The following is a 25,027-nucleotide window of genomic DNA, read 5'->3' on the forward strand; positions in this document are numbered from 1 at the left end:
ACACTTCTCTCCTTCCTGTTTCTGGGTAAAACCTCAACCCTTGGTTAAATCCAACTCTAGTTACTCTGCTTGCTTGCATTCACTAGCTAAATAAATATAACTGGAGAAAAACCTGCAACCATGCTAACTGGTATCACATTGAATTAGATGATAATCTCAAGTGAGCTCTCAAACTGCTCTGCAAAGCTTTATTTTCCCAAATCATTCACTCCCTATTGTCTAAGAAAACAATTTCACACCTTTTCCTCTCACCTCAAATTTCCAAGATGTCTTTGTCCTTTTTCACACTGAGTTGATAATCTCATTTCTTATTTCTTTGAAAAACGAAAGAAATTTCTCACCATTCTACTTCACTATCAAATCTACTGAATCAGTATCCACACTCTCAGCTTGCTTCTTGTTAAAATGGATGAACTGTTTCCTGCTCCCCGGGTCAAGAAGATGCCCTGGAGAAGGAAATGGTAACCCACTCCAGTATTCTTGCCTGGAGAATCCCATGGTCAGAGGAGCCTGGTGGGCTACAGTCTGTGGAGTCGCACAGAGTAGGACACGACTGAGCGACTGGACAACAACAACCCATCTGCTAAGGCTGGTCCCTCCACCACAGAACTGGACTCCTTTTCCTCTCACCTTACTCAAGAATTTCGTCTTAAACACATTTCCCTTATATCTTCACATTTCCCTTTCTACTAGATCAATACCATCATATCCCTTAACAACACTCTCCTTTAGATAGACAGACTTCAGAAAAGTAGATGCTTCTGAGAAGGTGAGAAGTTGGCAGGCTATCACAATACATACAAGATTCTATTTCTCAAGCAGGGTGGGTATCAGGGTGTCCATTTTAAAGATTCTTGCCTTTTTCATAAAGATGGTGCTGAAAGTGAAGGAAGTGGTGCTGAAGACATCTACATCTGCCTCTGAAGGCAGCCCAACACCCCTGGAAGAGCACTCCCAGGACGAGCGAGCTTGACCACTGTGCCACCATCAAGGCCTGCTGACCTGGGTGAGCCATGAAGAAGACAGAAGACAACCATATACTTGTGTTCACTGTAAGGGTCAAGGCCAACAAGCACCAGATCAAACAGGCATGTCAGGGCCCTGGTCAACTTTGTCATCAGGTGTGATGGAGAGAAGTCCAACTGGCTCTTGACTGTGATGCTTTGGAGGGTGCTAACAAAATTAGGATCATCTGAACCCGACTCCAGCTGGTTAATTCTCAATATAAATTGACCATATAAAATTCTTATCATACATTCCTTCATAGTAGTGAAAGAAATAATTATTTTCTGGACCTTAAGTTCCTTCTCAAGACAAGCGCCCTGCATCTGTGCTCCCTTTAAAGTAAATTCCACCGATTCCTTAAACCATTTTCTATTAAAAGTGACTTTTATGTAATATTATGTTAGTGATGACTTTTAAAATACTATTATGTGAGTGAAGTCAAAGTGTTAGTTGCTTAGCTGTGTCCAACTCTTTGCGACTCCATAGACTGCAGCCCACCAATTCCTCTGTCCATGGGATTCTCCAGGCAAGAATACTGGAGAGGATTGCCATGCCCTCCTACAGGGGATCTTCCCCACCCAGGTTTCCTGCATTGCAGGCAGATTCTTTACCATCTGAGTCACCAGGGAAGCCCATTCGCCATGTTTTTGTCCCTCCTGCTGTTTGAACTACTCCTGTCAAGGTCATCAGCAAACTCTGTCTTATCAAATCCAAGGCTTAATTCTCTATCCTGACTTGACCGCTCAAAAACATGACAACACTCATCACTCTCTTTTAAAAAAAATTTTGACTGCATCCTGAGGCATGTGGAACCTTAGTGTCCCAACCAGGGATTGAACCCTTGTGCCTTGCATTGGAAAGTGGAGTCTTAACCACTAGAACACCAGAGGTCCTTTAAAAAAAAAAAAAAAATTATCACTCTGTTCTTCTTGGAATAAGTTTCTTCCCTTGGCTTTTCATACACCAATCTGTTCTGGTTTCTCATTTATCTTACTGCCTTTTCTCAGTATTTCTAAATACTGGAATGTTCCCAAGGTTGACTCCTTAAAACTCTTTCCTACACACTCTCACTCCTTGGGTTTTCTCCTCCAGGGCCATGGCTTTAAATAGCATTTACATCAAATCTCAGTCTCCAATTTGGGACCTGGTCTTTAGGCTGCAGACTTGGGTGTTTCCACATGGAGGGCTAACATAAGCCTGCTCTTATTTCTCCCTGGTCAAAACCCTTCAGCGGTGTTTCATCAGATTTAGAAAAAAAGGTGAGAGCTGCCTCCCTAACCTCACTTCCTGCCCCTCTTCTCTCTGATACATCACCCTCCGGCCCGCTGTTCTTTGAAGGCAGCAGGCCAGATGCTGCCTACCCCATTTTTGTTGTTGTTAGTTTCGTTTCCTTAAGCTTTTCAGATAATTGTAGATCCCCATGTAGTTATAAGAAATAACACGGAAACCCCATATGCTCCTTACCCAGTTTCCCTTTCACAGCAACATCTTGCATCATACTCACAATATCACAGCCAGGGAACTGATAAATCTACTCACTTTATTCAGATTTTACCAGTTTTACATACGCTCATGTATGTGTGTGTGTGTTTAGTTTTATGTCACTTTATCACTTGTGTAAATTGTTATGACCACCATCGCAGTCAAGATACAAAATAGTTCTATAAGAAGGATACCCCTGAAGAAGGAGAAGGCGAGGAGGAAGTGGATATTTTGCTTCTTTTTATAGCCAGTATCTCTTCTACAATCCCAATCAGTGGCAAACATTAATCTGTCCTCCATCTCTATAATTTTGTAATTTAAAAATGTAAATGGGACCTCTTTTAGCTTGGGTTGCCATAACAGAGTAGTATAGATGGTGTGACTTAAACAACAATCATTTATTGCCTACAGTTCCAAAGGCTGGAAGTCCAGGCTCTGGGTACTAGTATCGTTGGTTCTAGTTACAGTCCTTTTCCTAGTTTCTAGACAGGCATCTTCTCACCATGTCCTTTCAAAACAGAGGGAGACTGAGCTAGTTCTCTGACTTCTTTTAATCTATGATATTTTTTAAAAATAATTTTTATTGATTTATTTGTGTGTGTGTCTGTGTTTAGGCACAAAGTCACGTCCGACTCTTTTCAACCCCATGGACTGTAGCCCGCCAGGCTCCTCTGTCCATGGGATTTCCCAGGCAGAAATACTGGAGTGGGCTGCCATTTCCTCTTCAGGGGATCTTTCTGATCCAGGGATCGAACTGGCATCTCCTGCACTGGCAGGTGGATCTGCACCGCTGAGCCACCAGGGAAGCCCGTTTATTGACTGACTGATGGCTGTGATGGGTCTTCATTGTTTCACTAGTGGGGGCTACTCTCTATTTGTGGTGTGAGGGCTTCTCAAAATGGTGGCATCTCTTGTTGCAGAGCATAGGCTCGAGGGTGTGCAGGCTCTAGTAGCTGTGGCACACGGGCTTTAGTTCTTCCTCCACATATGAAGGAACACATCTTTTTGGACCAGGGATCAAACCCATGCCCCTTGCACTGGCAGATGGATTCTCATCCACCATACCAGGGAAGTCCTCAGCATATAAATTTTGAGGGAACACAGACATTAAGATCATAACAAGATCATATAACATATAACATTTTGAGGTTGCTTCTTTTCACTTGGCATAATTCCCTGGGATCCATCCAAGTTGCTATATATATCACTAGTTTGTTCCTTTTTATTGCTGAGTAGTATTACATGATATGAATGTACTATAGCTTATTGCTTAATCATTCATCTGTTAAAGGACAATCAGGTTGTTTCTAGTTTTTGGCTATGACAGATAAAGCTGCTGTAAACCCTCAAGTACAGGATTTTTATGATTATGTTTTTATTTCTTTGGGATAAGTGCCCAAGAGAGCAATTGATATGCTAAGAGCACGTTAAGTTTCAGAAGAAACTGTCATATTCCATACCAGAGTCATTGCACCCTTTTACGCTTTCACCAGTAATGTGTGAAGGAGCCAGCTTTTCTGCATGTGCACCAGAAAATGCTGTTATTATTTTTCACTTTAGTCATCCTGAAAGGCATGTGGTTATTTCTTACCGTGGTTTTAATTTGCACTGCCCTAGCTAATGCTGCTGAGTATCTTTTCCACGTGCTTACTCATCATTTGTATGTCTTCTTCACTGAAACATCTGCTGCATGTCTTTTGACCTTTTTTTTAACTGTTGGGGTTTTTTTTTTTTTAAATAACAGCTTTATTGAGATATAACTCACATACTATGCAATTCACTATTTAAAGCATATAATTTAGTGGTTTCTAGCATATTCACAGGGTTTGCAACCACCACCACAATTAATTGTGGAATACTTTCATCACCCCCATAAAGAAACTCCATACCCATTAGTGGTCTTTCACCGATTTCCACCATCTACTCCCTTACTTTTTCTTCATAGGATTTATCACTTCCTGCACAAGAATAAGATCCATGAGGGGCAGTCTCAGGCTCCAATAGTGCCTGTCATATAATATCACTTAAAGATTTAAATAAACAAATGAGTCACAGAGAACAATGTGGAAATTACATCTCTCCAGGAAAAATAATTCTACTTTTTGCTCTATTACTATTTTGTTAGAGGAACGATACTTAAAAGAACAATAGGTCTTATTCCCCTTGTGAACTGTATAATCATGTCCATGTGTCCTTCTGCCTCCATAGCTTTCCCTGATAATATGGAACTGAAGCACTACATAAGTCTTTACATTTGTTTTTTAACCCTGTACTCCTTCCTGATCTCCTTTTGAGCCTGAACTGAAATTCAACGAGTGGATGATAATTCGAAGTGAAGTGAAAGTCCTCAGTCGTGTCCGACTCTTTGCAACTTCATGGACTGTAGCCTGCAGGCTCCTCTGTCCGTGGAGTTCTCCAGGCAAGAATACTGGAGTGGGTAGCCGTTCCCTTCTCCAGGGGATCTTCCCAACCCAGGGATCAAACCCAGGTTTCCCACATTGCAGGTGGATCCTTTACAGTCGGAGCCACCAGGGAAGCCCAAGAATACTGGAGTGGGTACCTCATCCTTTCTCCAGGGGATCTTCCTAACACAAAGTTACCTTTTTCACTCTATACTTGATTTCTCTTTTTGGCTCTTGAATTCTGAATCTCTTGATCTGTCTATAGCTTTCCTGGTGGCTCAGATGGTAAAGAATCTGCCTGCAATGCAGGAGACCTGGGTTCGATCCCTGGGTTGGGAAGATCCCCTGGAGGAGGGTATGGCAACTCATTCCAGTATTCTTGCCCAGAGAATCCCCATGGAGACCTGTTTACAGGGGAATAATGTAGATCTGTCTATAGCGGAATAATGTAGAACAGAAGAAAGAGAGTTTTCATGTAAAGATATTGGTCACAGGACACTCTCTTAGTGAAGCTAAGTTGTGTGACCTGAAAAATTTATCTCACGATCTTAAACCTGGTTTTCAGAGTAACATCTGCCTCACAAATCAATGCATGTAAATAATAATAAATTCTCAAGTACTTAACATCTTCTATATGCCAATGTGAGATAACAGAATATGAATATTGGTCTCTGTCCTTGGTTCCTGGCACAGAACTTCTAAAATCTTTGTAATTTCCTAAGCGATAAGAACACTGGGAACATCTGTTTAATCATTGTCTTTGACCAGGTCCCAGGCTCCTAAAAGCCTTGTAAATTCCTCAGTGACAAGAGCACTAGGAGCATCTTTTGTTCTAGTGAAGTGGCTCAGGGTGGGCCCCTGGATAGGGCCAGTCCCCAGCAAGACCAAACCCTGATTAGAAGCTTGGGATTATCAGTTCACCCCTCATCCTCCAGAGAGGGGAGAGGGGCTAGAAACAGGAGTTACTGATTGACGGTGCCTGTGTGGGGAAGCCTCCATAAAACCCCAGTGGTAGGGGCTTTAGAGAGCTTTCAGGTTGGTAAACACATACAAGGGGAGGGAGACACACCTCAACTTCCTGGGGACGAAAGTGCCTACGCTTGCGACTGCTAGAACTTGCCCCATATATTTCTTTCTCTGGCTGTTCATCCGTGTCCTTTATCTCATTTAATCAACTGGTAAACATAAGTGTTTCTTTGAGTTCTGTGATCCATTTCAGCAAATTAATTGAACCCAAGGAAGCCCTCCCAATCTACAGCTGGTTGGTCAGAAGCACAGGTAATCTTGCAACTAGCATCTGAAGTATGTGTGTGTGTGTATGTGTATGCATACAGGGGAGCAGGGAGGACAGTGTCAGAATTGAGTTACACTGTAGGACATCCAGTTGCAGCCACAGAACATTGCTTGGTATGCGGAAAAACTGAGCTTTTCCCTTTGCAGCGAGATTCTTTGATAAGTGCTTAGACTATAGTATTAATTTAATTGTCAGCAAAGATTGATGTCATCCAAAGAGTAAATTACAGTGTCTGGCTAATAAGTATGAAATGGGACCAACTTTCATAGCTATTTGCATCTGGCTATGTCAAAATGGCCTTGTCAAAACTACAGTTACTTTTGTTGTTGTTGTTGTTGTTGTTGCTGTTGGGGTGGAGCTGACATCAAATCACTGTTTTTAATGCCAGTAACAACAGCAACAACCATCTTAAACCTTTGCCTTTACCATTAATTCCCACTAAAATACAGGGGGCTTTGTCCTTTAATTTCTCTATTATTTGAGATGTTTCACAAGCATGTACTTCTTTTTAAATAAAATAACCACAACAATGATATATCTTAATAATGGTAAGGTTGGCATAATTAGGAAGCCCACAAATAACAGAGATAAACTACTCTTGAGTTTTGAAATGGCAAAAACAGTAGCTCCCAATCTTAAATAGTCATATCTAATTATTAGATTAAATACACATGCAGCAGTGGGGCTTAGTGGGGAGCTGGGGTGGGCAGAAGGCACAGGGGCTTTGCTCACCATTGGCAGAGGAATGAACACATTTTTAAGAAAGAATGGCTCTTTGCTTTCTGTCTCACACCTCGTTCTCACAGTGTTTCCGACCAGTCTTTCCAAAATAGCCTTAATGACTATCATGTAAACGTACCATCCTTAAAAATGTGTTGAGTTTTTAGATTTTCCAAAAGATGCACTTTTTTTTTTTTTTGAAAATGTGCTAAGGAAGAGCAATTACTCCTCCTGTTCTTTCCCCCCAGCTCTGCTTTCCTTGGTCTGGCCATTAAAAAGACTGGAAAAGAATCTGGTCTGAGAAGACTGCCATTCAAGATCCCAGTAAATTCCGTGAGAGCAAAGCTTTTTAAAACCTTTCTAGATAATCACAAGGGGTCAACCCTTGACTTTAGGCAATAGGTCATAGTTTAGCTACCAGATAAGGCCTACCCTGCCCCCATCCCAGTCCAAAGAGTCATAAATTCTTTACTGTCTTTTTGTGAATCTTCATCACAAGGCTTTGTAAGTAATATGACTCAGTTACACTCTAGAGTCTGCTCTGTAAGAAGTCTTCTGTCTATCTGCTCATGGTATATGATTCTTCACCCCTCAAAAGTCATGGCAATTTTCAATGAAATTCCCTCTCATCCAGTTGTGTAGAATTTTACTGAGGCCTGTTTGCAATTACAGTGCTGAACATGGATAGTTTATCATGCAGATACTAATTGTGAATAAAAAGAATATGGGAAGGTACCAAGTCTATTGGCTCCAGTAGTCTCTCCCATCACCACTTACGTGAGTCCACATTAATAAGACAACAAACATTTAAGGAGATGATAGGTACTCAGATTATTAACATATTCATGACAAAACAAGCTGATACTAATCTGACATAAATTCTTAATACTCACATCCTGTTTGCTGCTCTCCATCTCTCTGTTATACTAAGAACTGACTCGCCCTCCAATTCTTCTTCAAGGTACTGCTTCCTGTAAATTGTAATTGGTGAGTTATTTATTCGCTTTATCTACTTAAGCTCCTTAAGGGTGAGGCTGTAACTTAGCTCCCCAACCCACTGGCACACCAATAAAAAATACTTGTGGAAGAAGCTAAGACCTCATATAATTCTAATGTCTTAGATTAACTCAATTCTGGGGTCCTCCACAAAGCTGTTTCCACTTGTTTAGTAGCCAGTGGGAAAAACTTTATCAAGTAAAGGGAGAGAAGGGGGAAAGAGCTGAAGATGGTGAAAATGGGACCTCTGTATTTTGAGTCATGGCTCTGGCACCAACTAGCACAGTCTCGCCATCAGCGAAAAGAGAAGGGATGAAGGGAATTCGCTGTTATAAAATTCTGTGATTTAATGTGGCGTATGCTGCCATATAAGATTATAAAACATTTTGAATAAGCCACCTCTTCAAAGCCTCACCTGAGCCTACACTGCCTCAGTGAGCTTCAGTGCAGTCAGAAATCAGGATTCGCCTTAACCAGTTATCAAGTCTGTGTCCTCCTCCACCAGCGCTCCTGACTTGAGGGCATAGTTCTGGGGCTCAGCTGGATGTATGGTGAAGCACTAGCACTGTTTCCTGAGTTTGTTAGGAGGAAGGGGACAAAGGACAGGCCATTCCTTTGACTGTGCCACAGCTTCCTTATTACACTTTCCTTTTCCCTTCTCTCTGCTGCCTTCCTCCCCACCTCCCAATCTCTCTCTTCCTCTGCTAGTTCTCCTCTTCCAGATCATCCTCATTTGGGGGAAAACACACACACAAAACCTCTACAACACTTCAAACTCAAATAAACATACTTTTTCTTTGTACTTGCACTGAATAAGTGAACCATAATTTCCTAAGGAACTTCCAATTTTCATCTTGCAAAAACCGACAAAGTTATCATTTGCAAGGCACTTAAACTCCTGGTAGCTATCTTTCAAGGTCAGCACAGTTCCCTTCGCCTGGATGGCTTTTTCCTATGACTCTATCACTTTCTTCAGGTGTCTGGTCAAAAGACAGTTCCTCAGACCCACTTCGTCCCCTTTCTCATTTCTTACTGTTTTCTTCCTGAGATTTATCACTGTCTGGTATTTTATTACACATCCACGCATTTTCTTGTCTATCCCTTCCCTAGAATATAAGCTCCAGGAGGGCAGGGCCATTGCCCACCTCGTTCACGCGGGGTCTCCAGCACTTGGAGCAGGATTGGGGTTAGGGGAGGCGCTCAGGAAAGAAAGAATCAGTATTCTCTCTAGTACGCTCAGGCTACTTGCTCGGTTCTCCAGAGCCCCAGGACCCCTTCTCGCTTAGTACCGCCCAATTGCGAGTCCCCACCCACCTGTTTTGGGCTCTCAAATAACCGCAGATGGTGATTGCAGCCATGAAATTAAAGGACACTTACTCCTTGGAAGGAAAGTTATGACCAACCTAGATAGCATATTAAAAAGCAGAGACGTTACTTTGCCAACAAAGGTCCATCTAGTCAAGGCTATGGTTTTTCCAGTGGTCAAATATGGATATGAGAGTTGGACTGTGAAGAAAGCTGAGAGCCGAAGAATTGATGCTTTTGAACTGTAGTGTTGGAGAAGACTCTTGAGAGTCCCTTGGACTGCAAGGAGATCCAACTAGTCCATCCTAAAGGAGATCAGTCCTGGGTGTTCATTGGAAGGACTGATGCTGAAGCTGAAACTCCAATATTTTGGCCACCTCATGCGAAGAGTTGACTCATTGGAAAAGACCCTGATGCTGGGAGGGATTGGGGGCAGGAGGAGAAGGGGACGACAGAGGATGAGATGGCTGGATGGCATCACCGACTCGATGGACATGAGTTTGGGTAAACTCCGGGAGTTGGTGATGGACAGGGAGGCCTGGCGTGCTGCGATTCATGGGGTCGCAAAGAGTCGGACACGACTGAGCGACTGAACTGAACTGAACCCACCTTCACCGGAGCCCAGCTCGGAGGCTAGTCCTCTCGCCTGTCCGCCACTAGGACAGCGCAGCGCTGCCACCGCGCGGACCGGGCAGCTGCGGTTGGGCCCAGAGGCGCCGCTCAACCGCCCATCTCCGGGCCCAGCCACACCGCTCCGCGGGTCCCAGGCCGCGGCGCCCGGGGGTGACAGCGATGCCGCCACCGCGCTTCCGTCCGCCTGGCTGCGCAGCCGTTAGGAGCCCCGCGCCGCCACGAGATGTCCAGGATTCTGTTCTGAACGATCCGTTGATGCGGGAGGAAAACGGGACTCGTTTGTCAGCGAGACGCAGGCACCCACCCGCGGCGTGGGCAGGGGTAGCGCTCGCGGGTTCCCTCAACCGCGGCACCAGCCTGACCTCACCTTCAAGCCAAACTGACTCGCTGGGCCGCCGCCGCCCACCCGGCTCCCACCCGGCGCCCCTGGCGTCTTCGCCGAGAGCGCAGGGAAGCCTTTACGGGGAAACGGCGCTGGGCCCCACCATCCTCAGCGCCGCCGTTAAGAGAATGCTACCATTTCTGTTTTAAGAGATACGTTTTCCCCCACAACGCCTCTGCGCCCGGGAGGTGGTGTCCCCAGTTAACTGCGGGAAGGGCCAGAGATGGGCTGGGAAGATCGAGGGCAATTTCTAATAGTTCTTTCGGACCGGTAGCTCTTTTCTGATGAAGAGCCCCCAGCTGTCTTTCTCTCCGCCTCCCGGAATGGACTCTTTAAAATTTGGGATTAGGAATAATAAAGGTCATCCTCCATTGCCTCGTGCATGCTGCCCCAGTGGAGAGATTGTTTTTCCTTCTCCCGCCTACCCAATTTGGAATTGTTTGGAAACTCCTAACAGCATGGCCTTGAGCAAGGGTTGAGTCAATAGTGACACAAGTTTTTTAAAAGGTCTACACCACATTTCTCAAAAGGGAATATTCCCAGTGAGCAATAAACTCGTGAAAAGTGTGCAAGTGAATTGGTCATCGGGGACCTTCAATTTATTAAAACCACAGGAAATTCCACTGCACACACACCAGGATGGTTAAATGAAGGAGGAGGAAAAGGAGAGAGAGGTGGTGTTGGTGTTGGCGATGATGGTTGGGCTAAGTTGTGCCTGACTCTTCTTTGACCTCATGGACTATAGCTCTCCAGGCTCTTCTGTCCATGGGATTTCTCAGGCAAGAATACTGGAGTGAGTTGCCATCTCCTTTTCCAGGGGATCTTCCTGACCCAGGGATCGAACCTGCATCTCCTGCATTGGCAAAGGGGTTCTTTACCACTGAGCCACAGGGAAACCCATAGTGGAATATTACTCAGCTGTAAAAAAAACAATGAATTAAAGTCATTGCAGCAACATGGATACACCTGGGGATTATCATATTAAGTGAAGTAAATCAGACCCAGAAAGATACAATATCATTTATATGTGGAATCTAGGGAAAACAATGATAGAAGTAAACATTTATGAAACAGAAATAGACTCACAGACATAGAAAACATGGGCTTCCCTGGGAATCCACCTTGCAATGCAGGAGACACAGATTTCATTCCTGGTCTGGAAAGATCCTGCACTCCTCGGAGCATCTCGGCCGGTGAGCCAAATCTAGAGAAGGCCCTCGCTGTACCAACAAAGACTCAGCACAGCCAAACATAGAAAAAAAGAACACATGCCTACCTTATGACCCATGATTCTATCCCTAGATATATACTCAACAGAAATGCATACACATATTCATCAAAAAATAGGTATTAGAATATTAATCTCAGCAGTATTTGTGACAATGCCAGACTGGAAATAATCCAGGGGTCCTGTAACAGGAGAGTGGATAATGACATTGTGGTATATTAACACAATGGAATATTATGCAGAAATGAGAGTGAATGTACTACAGTATATGGATGGACCTCACAAAGTTGAGTGAAGGAAAACTGTCATGCTCCATGCGTGGGCTTGAAAACAATTTCCAGCCATGAGGCGGTATGAGAGGAGAATAGAGTTTATTAGAACAGGAGATGCTGTTAGAACAGTGGGCCAGCTCAAGTGAGAGCTGAAGCTTTCTGTGGGCTAGTAGGCAATTTTTATAGCTTCAAAAAGAAAATTCCTGCTGGAAGAGTGGCATTGGGTGACTGGTTCGGGTGCTATAGGGTGAGTATTTTTACCTAACATGGGGTCAGGGAGCAGGCTGGTTTAGATGGGGGGCTCATGGCAACGGTTGCTGCGGGACACACTCTGTTCCAGAGAAGACCTTGGTACTGGGCTCCACATCTGTGGCCTTGGTACAAGGCTTTATACCTGTCACCTTGGTACAGGGCACCACAGAAACCAGGTCCAAAAGAGGACATGTTGAATAATTCCATTTATATAAAGCTTCAAAAACAGGCAAAACTAATCTATGGTGTCATAGACTTAAATATGTGGTTATACTTTGAGAGGCTGTAACTAGGAAGGGACACCAGGACTTCTGGGATGTCTCCAGTGATTTTGTCTGGGTGCCATTAGCTTTGTAGAAACAAATATCCAACTGAGCATTTTTCCATATGTGTCTCACTTTAAAATTTTTTTCAATTAAGAAACAAAAAAGTCTGAACTATTATTTGTCCAAGTTCTCTTCTACTCAATTCAACCTACCTTCATTTTATTTTTACTGTCACTATTGCCTTATTGCACACGGCACTAGGAGGACTGTCGAGTCCTGGAAAGATATCTCTGGCTCCCAGGAGTTCAGTCTACGAGGTAGTACAAATAAAACGTCATTGCTTGGGAGCAGTCTTTGACATTATACGGTTAGGGAAGTCCCAAATAATTACCTTGGAAGAAAGTTTGGGGAGAGAATATGCATCCAAGAACCTATTTGCAGGGCAGGAATAGAAATGCAGACAGAGAACAGACTTTGGACACAGTAGGGGAAGGAAAGGGAGGGACAAATTGAGAGAGTAGCATTGAAATACATTATCATATGTAATAGAGATAGCTAATGGGAAGTATTGGAAGAAAAGCTATGACAGACATGGTCCACTGGAGAAGGGAATGGCAAACCACTTCAGTATTCTTGCCTTGAGAACCCCATGAACAGTATGAAAAGGCAAAAAGATATGACACCGAAAGATGAACTCCCTGGGTTGGTAGGTGCCCAATATGCTACTGGAGAAGACTGGAGAAATAATTTCAGAAAGAATAAAGAGATGGAGCCAAAGCACAACATCCAGTTGTGGATGTGACTGGTGATGGAAGTAAGTCCAATGCTGTAAAGAGCAATATTGCATAGGAACCTGGTATGTTAGGTCCATGAATCTCCGTAAATTGGAAGTGCTCAACAGGAGATGGCAAGACTGAACACCAACATTTTAGGAATCAGTGAATTAAAATGGACCAGAATGGGTGAATTTAATTCACATCATCATTATATCTACTACTGTGGGCAAGAATCCCTTAGAAGAACTGGAGTAGCCCTCGTAGTCAAAATAAGAGTCCGAAATGCAGTCCTTAGGTGCAATATAAAAAATGACAGAATGATCTCTGTTCGTTTCCAAGGCAAACCATTCAATATCACAGTAATCCGAGTCTATGCCCCAACCACTAATGCCAAAGAAACAGAAGTTGAATGGTTCTATGAAGACCTACAAGACCGTCTGGAACATAAAAAAAAAAAAAAAGTCCTTCTTATTCACAGGGGACTGGAATGCAAAAGTAGGAAGTCAAGTGATACCTAGAGTAACAGGCAAGTTTGGCCTTGGAGTACAAAATGAAGCATGGAAAAGGCTAACAGAGTTTTACCAAGAGAACGCACTGGTCATAGTAAACACTTTCTTCCAACAACACAAGAGACAACTCTACACATGGACATCACCAGATGGTCAATACCGAAATCAGATTATATTCTTTGCAGCCAAAGATGGAGACGCTCTATACAGTCCGCAAAAACAAGACTGGGAGCTGACTGTGGCTCAGATCATGAACTCCTTATTGCCAAATTCAGACTTAAATTGAAGAAAGTAGGGAAAACCACTAGACCATTCAGGTATGACCTAAATCAAATCCCTTACGATTATACAGTGGATGTGACAAATAAATTCAAGGGATTAGATGTGATAGATGGAGTGCCTGAAGAACCATGGATAAATGTTAGTGACATTGTACAGAAGGCAGTGATCAAGACCATTCCTAAGAAAAAGAAATGCAAAAAGGCAAAATGATTGTCTGAGGAGGCCTTACAAATAGCTGAGAAAAGACAGAAGCTAAAGGCAAAGGAGAAAAGGAAAGCTACACCCATCTGATGTAGAGTTCCAAAGAATAGCAAGGAGAGATAAGAAAGCCTTCCTCAGTGACCAATGCACAGAAATAGAGGAAAACAAAGAATGGGAAAGACTAGAGATCTCTTCAAGAAAATTAATTATAACAAGGGATTATTTCATGCAAAGATGGACACAATAAAGGACAGAAATGGTATGGACCTAACAGAAGCAGAAGGTGTTAAGAAGAGGTGGCAAGAATAACAGAAGAATTACACAAAAAAGATCTTAATGACCCGGATAACCACGATGGTGTGATCACTCACCTAGAGCCAGACATCCTGGAATGTGAAGTCAAGTGGGCCTTAGGAAGCATCACTATGAACAAAACTAGTGGAGGTGATGGAATTCCAGTTGAGCTATTTCAAATCCTGAAAGATGATGCTGTGAAAGTGCTGCACTCAATATGCCAGAAAATTTGGAAAACTCAGCAGTGACCACAGGACTGGAAACGGTCAGTTTTCATTCCAATCCCAAAGAAAGGCAATGCCAAAGAATGTTGAGACTACCACACAATTGCAGTCATCTCACATGCTAGCAAAGTAATGCTCAAAATTCTCCAAGCCAGGCTTCAACAGTATGTGCACCGTGAACTTCCAGATGTTCAAGCTGGGTTTAGAAAAGGCAGAGGAACCAGAGATCAAATTGCCAACATCCGTTGGATCATCAAAAAAACAAGAGAGTTCCAGAAATACATCTACTTTTGCTTTATTGACTATGCCAAAGACTTTGACTGTGTGGATCACAACAAAGTGTGGAAAATTCTTAAAGAGATGGGGATACCGGAGCATCATTCCTGTCTTCTGAGAAGTCTGTGTGCAGGTCAAGAAGCAACAGTTAGAACCTGACATGGGACAATGGACTGGTTCCAAACTGGGAAAGGAATATGTCAAGGTTGTATATTGTCACCCTGCTTATTTAACTTATATACAGAGTACATCATGCAAAATACTGGATTGGATGAAGCACAAGCTGGAATCAAGATTGCTGGGAGGAAATATCAATAACCTCAGATATGCAGATGACACCACTCTTATGGCAGAAAGCAAAAAGGAACTAAAGAGCCTCTTGATGAAAGTTAAAGAGGAGAGTGAAAAAGTTGGCTTAAAGCTCAACATTCAAAAAACTAAGATCACGGTATCTGGTCCCATCACTTTATGGCAAATAGATGGGAAACAATGGAAACAGTGACAGACTTTATTTTCTTGGGCTCCAAAATCACTGCAGATGGTGACTGCAGCCATGAAATTAAAAGATGCTTGCTCCTTGGAAGAAAAGCTATGACCGACCTAGACAGCATATTAAAAAGCAGAGACATTACTTTGCCAACAAAGGTCCGTCTAGTGAAAGCTACGGTTTTTCCAGTAGTCATGTATGGATGTGAAAGTTGGACCATAAAGAAAGCTGAGCACCGAAGAATTGATGCTTTTGAACTGTGGTGTTGGAGAAGACTTTTGAGAGTCCCTTGGACTGCAAGGAAATCAAAGCAGTCAATTTTAAAGGAAATCAGTCCTGAATATTCATTGGAAGAACTAATGCTGAAGCTTCAATACTTTGGCCACCTGGTGGGAAGAGCTGACTCATTTGAAAAGACCCTGATGCTGGGAAAGATTGAAGGCCAGAGGAGAAGGGAATGACAGAGGATGAGATGGTTGGATGGCATCACTGACTTGAAGGACATGAGTTTGAGCAAGCTCCAGGAGTTTGTGATGGGCTGGGAAGCCTGGCGTGCTACAGTGCATAGTGTCGCAGAGTCAGACACGACTAAGCGACTGAACTGAACTGAATGGGAAGTATAACACAGGTAGCGCAACTGGTGCTCTGTGATATCCTAGAGGGTTAGGATGGTGTGGGGTGTGGGGGTGAGGTTCAAGAGGAAGGGGATATATGCATACTTACAACTGATTCACGTTGTTGTGTGGCAGAAACCAGTACAGTATTGTAAAGGAGTTATCCTCCAATTGAAAATAAACTTTAAAAAATAAATGGAAAAAAAAGGAATGTGCATCTACTCAGTTTCTAAGTTAGAAGGGATCTTCGTGTGTGCTCAGTTGTGCAGCACTTTGCAACCCCATGGCCAGGCTCCTCGGTCCATGGGATTTACCAGACAAGAATACTGGAATGTGTTGCCATTTCCTTCTCCAGGGGATATTTCTGACCCAGGCAGGGATCGAACTTGTGTCTCTTGCACCTCCTGCACTGCAGGCAGATTCTTTACCACTGAGCCATCTAGGAAGCCCCAGAAAGGATCTGAAGGACCTCATAATTTCCTGTAGATAGGGACCAGCATGATCAACTGTCTCAGCTTTCCTAGGACTCAGGGGTTTTTCAGGACAGGGGGCTTTTAGCACTAAACCCAAGACTGTCTTGGGCAACCTGGATGGGTGGTCATTCTAGCAGGGGCTGAGCCTGTTTCATTGTTGAATTTGTCAATGTTTCTAACACAAAGTCTAGCACATAGGAGATAATTAATAAGCTCAATGGATATCTGTTGAAATGAGGGAAAATGGTAACGTAAGTAAAGGCACCTACTTTAGGTGATGCTAGTCATTTTGGGGGCAGAAATTGTGGGCAATATGGGTTAGGATCAGGTTGAAGACAATCTTGAAAGTCAAGCTGAATAGCATGTATTATAGCTTACTGATAATTGGTATCCACAGAACGTTTTCAAACAGAGTGACATGAAAAAATCTGTTTTTCCTTATTAAATCTGAATTGCTGAATGGGACCAGTTATAGAGTCTACAAGTTGAAGTTCAGGTAGAAGTTTATTAGGAGTCCAGATAAAAAGTGAAATAATACACCTTCAGAACCATTAAGGGAACTAAGAGCTTCACTGAGACGAAATTGCCAACATCCTCTGGATCGTGGAAAAAGCAAGAGAGTTCCAGAAAAACATCTATTTCTGCTTTACTGACTATGCCAAACCCTTTGACTGTGTGGATCACAATAAACTGTGGAAAATTCTGAAAGAGATGGGAATTCCAGACCACCTGACCTGCCTCTTGAGAAATCTGTATGCAGGTCAGGAAGCAACAGTTAGAACTGGACATGGAACAACAGACTGGTTCCAAATAGGAAAAGGAGTACGTCAAGGCTGTATATTGTCACCCTGCTTATCTAACTTATATGCAGAGTACATCATGAGAAACGCTGGGCTGGAAGAAGCACAAGCTGGAATCAAGATTGCCGGGAGAAATATCAATAATTTCAGATATGCAGATGACATCACCTTTATGGCAGAAAGTAAAGAAGAACTAAAAAGCCTCTTGATAAAAGTGAAAGAGAGTGAAAAAGTTGGCTTAAAACTCAACATTCAGAAAACGAAGATCATGGCATCTGGTCCCATCACTTCTTGGGAAATAGATGGGGAAAGAGTGGAAACTGTGTCAGACTTTATTTTTTTGGGCTCCAAAATCACTGTAGATCGTGACTGCAGCCATGAGATTAAAAGACGCTTACTCCTTGGAAGGAAAGTTATGACCAACCTAGATAGCATATTAAAAAGCAGAGACATTATTTTGCCAACAGAGGTTCATCTAGTCAAGGCTATGGTTTTTCCAGTGGTCATGTATGGATGTGAGAGTTGGACTGTGAAGAAGACTGAGCGCCGAAGAATTGATGCTTTTGAACTGTGGTGTTGGAGAAGACTCTTGAGAGTCCCTTGGACTGCAAGGAGATCCAACCAGTCCATCCTAAAGGAGATCAGCCCTGGGATTTCTTTGGAAGGAATGATGCTAAAGCTGAAACTCCAGTACTTTGGCCACCTCATGGGAAGAGTTGACTCATTGGAAAAGACTCTGATGCTGGGAGGGATTGGGGGCAGGAGGAGAAGGGGACGACAGAGGATGAGATGGCTGGCTGGCATCACTGACTCGATGGACGTGAGTCTCAGTGAACTCTGGGAGTTTGTGATGGACAGGGGGGCCTGGTGTGCTGCGATTAATGGGGTCACAAAGAGTCAGACACAACTGAGCGATTGAACTGAACTGAACTGAATCTAATATATCTTATTTTTAAATTGGCATTTTCTTATTACAGCAGTTCCCTCTTATTCATAGGGGATACTTTCCAAGACCCTCAGTGGATTCCTGAAACCACAGATTGTACCGAACCCTATATTTCCTATACATAAATATACACCTATGATACAATTTAATTTATAAATTACACATATGATACATATATGTAATTACATATAAATTACATATGATACATATACACCTATGATAAATTAGACACAGTAAGAAATTAACAATAGTAACTATTAATAAAATAGAACAGTTGTGACAATATACCATAATAAAAGTTATGTGAATGTACTACTGTGACTGCTACTGCTGCTGCTAAGTTACTTCAGTCGTGTCCGACTCTATTCAACCCCATAGATGGCAGCCCACTAGGCTCCGCTGTCCCTGGGATTCTCCAGGCAAGAACACTGGAGTAGGTTGCCATTTCCTTCTCCAAAGCATGAAAGTGAAAAGTGAAAGTGAAGTCGCTCAGTCGTGTCCGACTCCTAGCGACCCCATGGACTCTAGCCCACCAGGCTCCTCTGTCCATGGGAGTTTCCAGGCAAGAGTACTGGACTGGGGTGCCAGGGCCTTCTCCAACTACTGTGACAATATAGCTGAAAAAACAGCAGCTGCTAAGAGACTAATGGGTGGGCAGAGAATTCAGCATGGATTCATATATACACTGAACAATGGGATGTTTTCTGTCCGGGTGGGATGGCTTGAGATTTCATGATGTTACTTAGAATGGTGTGCAATTTAAAACTTGTGGACTGATTACTTCTGGAATTTTCCATTTAATATATTTTCAGGGAGTGATTGACCATGGGTAAGTGAAATCTCAGCAAGTGAAACTGCCAATAAGAGGTGCTACTGTATATGTTCTTTTTAGAAACTGTTTCTTCCATACCTTTCTTTCCCCTCCTTTCTTAAATGTTAGTATTTATATATAATATTAATTTTAGTTAGCAAGAAATGAAGGCCCAGCAGTAAGGTTCATTCAGCATGTCTTAAGCAGGACTAGGTAAGAAGAGGCTTTGTTTTTTTTTCCTGGCAAGGGGCAGTGATTTTACACCTGTTGCTGTGTAGTCACTAAATTGTGTCTGACTCTGTGACTCCATGAACCGTAGCAGAGCAGTCTTCCCTGTCCTTCACTATCTTCCAGAGTTTGCTCAAACTCATGTCCATTGAGTCAGTGATACCATCCAACTGTCTCATCCTCTGTTGCCCGCTTCTCCGCTTGTCTTCAGTCTTTCCCAGCATCAGGGTCTTTTCCAATGAATCGGCTCTTTCCATCAGCTGGCCCAAGTATTGGAGCTTCAGCTTCAGTATCAATTCTTCCAGTGAATATTCAGGGTTGAGTTTTTAGGATTGACTAGTTTGATCTCCTTGCTGTCCAAGGGACTCTTTAGTCTTCTCCAGCACCACAGTTCAAAAGCATCAGTTCTTCAGTGCTCAGTCTTCTTTATAGTCCATCTCTCACATCCATACATGACTACTGGAAAAAACCATAGCTTTGACTAGATGGACCCTTGTTGGCAAAGTGATGTCTCTGCCTGTCAATATCTAGGTCTGTCATAGCTTTTCTTCCAAGGACCAAGTGTCTTTTCATTTCATAGATGCAGTCTGTGTCACCTGCATTAGCAGGCAGATTCTTTACCACTGAGCCATCTTATAAGCCCAACCTTACACTACTTCAGTGCTTTCATAGACTGCCACACCCGGACAAGGTGTTCACTGAGAAAGACAACCTACTGTTTTTCTTGAAGTTAAGTTTATCCAGTTCTTAAATTCTGCGAATGTAACCTTCCCACTTTTTTGGTGTAAAAAAGTATTACTTCTCTTATGAAATGATGGTCATAGTAGATCGCAGTTGGTAATGTCTTTCTGCAACAAAAGTCCTCTGCATCCCCTTATTGGTTTGTAAAATGAAAAAATCTTAAACTTCTGCTTCATTCTCATGCTTCTTCTGGCTCAGATTTTACATGTAGATACATATACATTTGTGATGGATATGACTGACCCATATTCTGTCTCCTTTTCATACACCTTCCTGTACTGCAGAGGCTAGAAAACCCACAACTATACATCACAGATTTTTTTGCCACTAGGATTCTGTTTCTAAATTATGATCTATCTGTAGTCTGCAAACCCAAGAGACTTGAAAAGTAGAAGTGAGGTAGGAGCCACCTCCTGGCTGCTTTGGCGCTTGCTGCTGGCCAGCATGATTGTGAGGTGCTGGGCTTTTGGCAGCAGTGTTCCGCATCCAAGCACTAGCTCTTGGCCACTGAAGGCTTTGAGGCAGTGTTAGCAACATTGCCCTCTGGATCACAGCCAGAGCACTGTGTTCTTGAATTCAACAGTTTCAGCAATAAAGCTTTGTTTTTTAAAAATATTTATTTATACAAAGAGTCAGACAGGACTGAGTGACTAACACTTTCACTTTCATTTAGTTATTTGCCTGTGCTAGGTCTTTGATGTGGCATGTGGGATCTAGTTTTCTGACCAGGGGTTGGACCTGGGCCCCCTGAAATGAGTGCAGAGTCTTAGCCACCGGACCACCAGGAAAGTCCCAGCAATAAGTTGTGATTCCTCACCTTTCTTATTTTTTTTTTTTAAAAAGGCTGTGCTGGGTCTTTGCTGCTGCATAGGCTTTTCTCTAGTTGCAGTGAGCGGGGGCTACTCCCTAGTTGCGGCTTCTCTTGTTGTCAAGCACGGGCTCCAGAGTGAGTGGGCTTCAGTAATTGCTGCAGGTGGGCTCAGTAGTTGCAGCTCCCAGGTTCTAGAGTACAGCCTCAGTAGTTGTGGTCCACAGGCTTAGTTGCGCTGGGGCATGCAGGATCCTCCTGGATCAGGGATTGAACCCATGTCTCCTGCATTGGCAGGCAGATTCTTTACCACTGAGCCACTCAGGAAGCCTGATTGCTCAGCTTTCTGAAGCTCCCCTCCCGTGAGTGTGTTTACTAATCCCATTCTAGGAGCCATTTCTGGGAAACAGCAGAGACTCTGCTCCTTCAGTTCTTCAAACGATTTTGTAAGCATGCATGTCCCTGTATTAAGGTATTTTCTGTTTAAAATAAAAGTGGTTTCTGTTTACTGCAAATAACCCTGACATATACAATACCTGACTGAGCAGTAAGTCCACTGTTTCTTCTATACTTCCCCTACTTGCCGCTCCTCATCCTCTGCCTTCCCTTTCCCTCTTCTTTCTATAATACCAAATGCAGTATAACCTGGTGTCTTCATCCTTGGTCTTTTGAGGCCCTGGAGCTGTTTCTTGAGCCTCCAGATAAAAAGAAACCCATGATGGGCTTCCCTGGTGGCTCTGTGGTAAAGAATCACCTGCCAATGCAGGAGACATGGGTTCAGTCCCTGAGTCAGGAAGACCTCACATGTGGAGGAGCAACTAAGCCGGTGTGCCCCAACGACTGAGCCCACGTGTTGCAACTACTGAAGTCCAAGTGTCCTAGAGCCCAGGCTTGGAAACAAAAGAAGCCATCAAAACGAGAAGCCTCCACACCACAATTAGAGAGTAGACCCTGCTCACTGCAACTTGAGAAAAGCTCTGGTAAAAATGAAGAGCCAGCACAGTCAAACATAAATAAATTAATTAATTAAAAAAAAAGAAAGTAACTCATTATCACAATATTTCACAAGGTGGGTGGGAGGTGGGAGCAGCTAGTCTCCTGGAGGTTGAGGTTTTCCCTGATACCCGAGAGGCTATCTGACTCCGTGTCTCAGGTTCTCACTAATCAAGATGCCAGTGGCTTATCTTTACCCACTGGAGGGTTTGGGTCTGTGATGAGGAACAATAGCAGTTTATTCCTTGGATTCTAGGTCCCCTGAGACACAATTTCTAGTTTGACTCATTGGGCATCATCATCGTCAGGAAAGTGACAGTACTCTACATGTATGAATTATTAACCTAAAACTAATATTATATGTTTCCATATTCTTTTAACATTTTTAGGAAAAAATGCTTTTCTCTCATAAACACAATTCTTTTTTTTGAAAGTTGTAATGTGTTTTCATTGATTAGAATTGTTTACAGTGTAATCATTCCATCATACCTATAATATACAGTCATAATCAAATATCTGATACTAAAGTAACTTACTGATAAATTCTAATATTGAACATAGAGTACTTCCATCTCTGTTAACAATAAAAAACAAAACCACTGAGTTTATCTTGGAAAATTTAAATTCTGGCCATTATATTACAAGTTGGGAATCTGAGTAATCCAACTTTGAGATGACTTTCTCACTGTAGAAGTTTGCTCTGTTGGTGAACGTTTGTTTTGGGATTTCCTCTTGTCTCAAGCCATTCTTGCAAACGACGCACTTTGGGGATGGGACCTTTCAATCGCCCTCGCCCTCTGCCTTGGTCAGTGTTCTGGACCTGGCCTCTCAATCCCAGCTTTTTACCCTCTGCCTGAGTATATTTGCAGAAGAACACTCCTTGCGCCTTCCCCAGTGTTTCCTAATCCACTGACACCAGCGTGTCCTCTTCTGCCATGCTGATGCTCACCCCTCCTCATCGTCCTCTCATGCAGCCAGGACTGCCTCTGCAACCACTGTGCCAACGGTTCTCCCACGTGCGCAATCTCTGTGCCCAGAAAGCTTAGACAAACAATTCTCCAAAAAATTTTTAAAATCTCCTTCCTCCCTTGTCCCACCCCTACTGCCACTTTGCTATAAGCAACACATAACAATACCTTATTATGCCAGATTTGTGAATAGCCTATAGTTTTCCCATGGTACTCTTATTATTGCAAATACAGCTGCCTCTTGTTCCTTCTCCTATCTTTAAACTATGGCCATAGTGATACTGAAAGGCCAATATGATAGACTCCCTTGTAAACTATCTGGCCTAGGATATCCTGGACAATCATAAAAAGATGGGATCGCCTTGGACAAACAGAACATACCTGTTACTGAATCTTGACCCAGAGCCCTTGCAGGCTCTGCAGTGGGGATAGTTATAATACTAATGGAAGTCCTCACACTGGTCCCTCAATTTCCAAAGCACAATATTTAGACAATGTTAAAGCATTGCTGAAATTTAGCTCTAAGAAAAAGTCTGGACTAGGGAAAAAAATAAAAAAGGTCTATTAATGCTGGGAAGCAAAGGAATTGCATAATTTACAGTATAGATGACATCTCTCAATTCAAATAGTTCTTCCTACCCTGGAATTGCTGATTGTAGGTTAAACACCTTATTTTTCATTCACTGGATGTAGAGATATCTTTTCACTAATGCCATCTATCTTTTCAATATTTTTAAGAAGTTACCTTAAGGGGAAATCTGCTTCCAAATTTTAAATGCCTCAGGGTGTTAAGGAGAAAATGGCAGCATTTTCACTGGTAGCTTTTCACAGGTAGGTAGCTTCTCCCAGGTAGATTCAGGGAGCAGACTTATCTTTCAATTTATGGCTGGAACAATCCAGGTGGTAAACGTGAAACATTTTTCCAGGATCATAAAACTGCCGTCACTTCAGTTCAGTCACTCAGTTGTGTTTGATTCTTTGCAATCCCATGGACTGCACCACACTAGGCTTCCCTGTCCATCACCAATTCCCAGAGCTTGCTCAAACTCATGTTCATCGAGTCTGTGATGCCATCCAACCATCTCATCCTCTGTCATTCCCTTCTCCTCCTGCCTTCAATCTTTCCCAGAATTAGGGTCTTTTTCAATGAGTCAGTTCTTCTCATCAGGTGGTCAATGTATTGGAGTTTCAGCTTCAGCATTAGTCCTTGCAATGAATATTCTGGACTGATTGGCATAGATACCTTTAAAAACATATTTCAATGTCTGCAATATTTAGAATGTGTGCCACATACTTTTTAAACGTCTTATTTTCTTTGGGTTCACAACCTGCTGTGTATGAGATACTGCTAGGCACCGGATATGCAACGATGCATAAAATACATTCCATATCCTAGAAGGGGACAGAGGATGAGATGGTTGGGTGGCATCACCAACTCGATGGATGGGAGTTTGAGCAGGCTCCGGGGGTTGGTGATAGCCAGGAAAGCCTGGCGTGCTGTAGTCCATGGGGACGCAACGAGTCGGACATAACTGAGCGACTGTACTGATCCAAGTAGGTTTCTGTAATTTGATCAATGTCCTTCCTTCATACAAACTTTTATAGTTTCCTTCACCTCCACCCAGCCTCTCCAATTATTTTGTGAATGGTTTCTTTAGGAACCCACCTGCTTGGATCCTGTCATCCAGTCAGTCCTTAGCTTTCTGTACAAGAACCTCGGTTTCCCCATCCTTCCCTAAAGGCATGGTTAAACTCCACGTTTTTCCTTTCCTCCGTCTCATTCATCCTTTTGGGTAATACAAGTAAATGGGAAGTCTGGGACCAGAGGCTCATACGAATTTAACTATTACGTGTATTCCAGAAAACCACGGTACCCGCTGACTTCGCTGAGTAAACAGGAAACTATCGATCCCACGCAGGAAATGACCTTGTTTGAGGGCAAGGAAGGTTTCGCAGATGTCCCTTTCCCTTCAGCTCCCTACTAAACTCATTTCCGGGTTTCAATCCATTTGGTCCTTCACCACAACAGCCGACTCAGTCTAACTCTTCCCAGTCCCAGCCTAGACAGCGTCCCTCAGAGAGTGGCCAATTGGCCTTTCCCTTTAGTGGACATTCTTACGCCTTGTTTTACATCACTACGAATCTCAACCAATCAGTAGTTGGGATGGGAGGTACCAAAATAAACCACTTCCTTCCTAAACAGCCGCCCCGCGCCTGCGTCATCCTGATAGATTACTTGTGCAGCCAACCAGCAAGCAACCTTGGGCCCGGCCTACCTTAAACCCAATCAATTAAAATGAAGACGGGGAATTGGGCGGAGAATGGAAAACTTGCCCCCACTTTTGGAAATGGTTTGACG

General features: G+C 43.1%; 1 protein-coding gene and 1 pseudogene across 2 annotated transcripts in view; both read right to left on the reverse strand.

The window, feature by feature from the left end:
• SLC2A3 (solute carrier family 2 member 3) overlaps positions 1-10,205 on the reverse strand; it is an 86,193-nt gene extending 75,988 nt beyond the window's left edge. Inside the window, exons 1-2 of one of the 2 annotated variants that reach the window (XM_070790189.1) lie at positions 9,814-10,205; positions 7,797-7,874 (exon numbers count right to left, since the gene is read on the reverse strand). In XM_070790189.1, coding sequence (XP_070646290.1) covers positions 7,797-7,817 — 21 coding nt within the window. In that variant the 5' untranslated portion in view covers positions 7,818-7,874; positions 9,814-10,205. Of the gene's footprint in view, positions 1-7,796; positions 7,875-8,314; positions 8,334-9,813 lie in introns of those variants that run through there. The other variant, XM_070790190.1, reaches the window with a different exon arrangement.
• Positions 10,206-12,238: 2,033 nt separating this feature from the next.
• Positions 12,239-25,027, reverse strand: LOC139183210 (acylphosphatase-1 pseudogene; annotated as a pseudogene).

The sequence above is a fragment of the Bos indicus genome, chromosome 5, assembly GCF_029378745.1.
Source record: "Bos indicus isolate NIAB-ARS_2022 breed Sahiwal x Tharparkar chromosome 5, NIAB-ARS_B.indTharparkar_mat_pri_1.0, whole genome shotgun sequence".
NCBI classification, from domain to species: Eukaryota; Metazoa; Chordata; class Mammalia; order Artiodactyla; family Bovidae; genus Bos; species Bos indicus.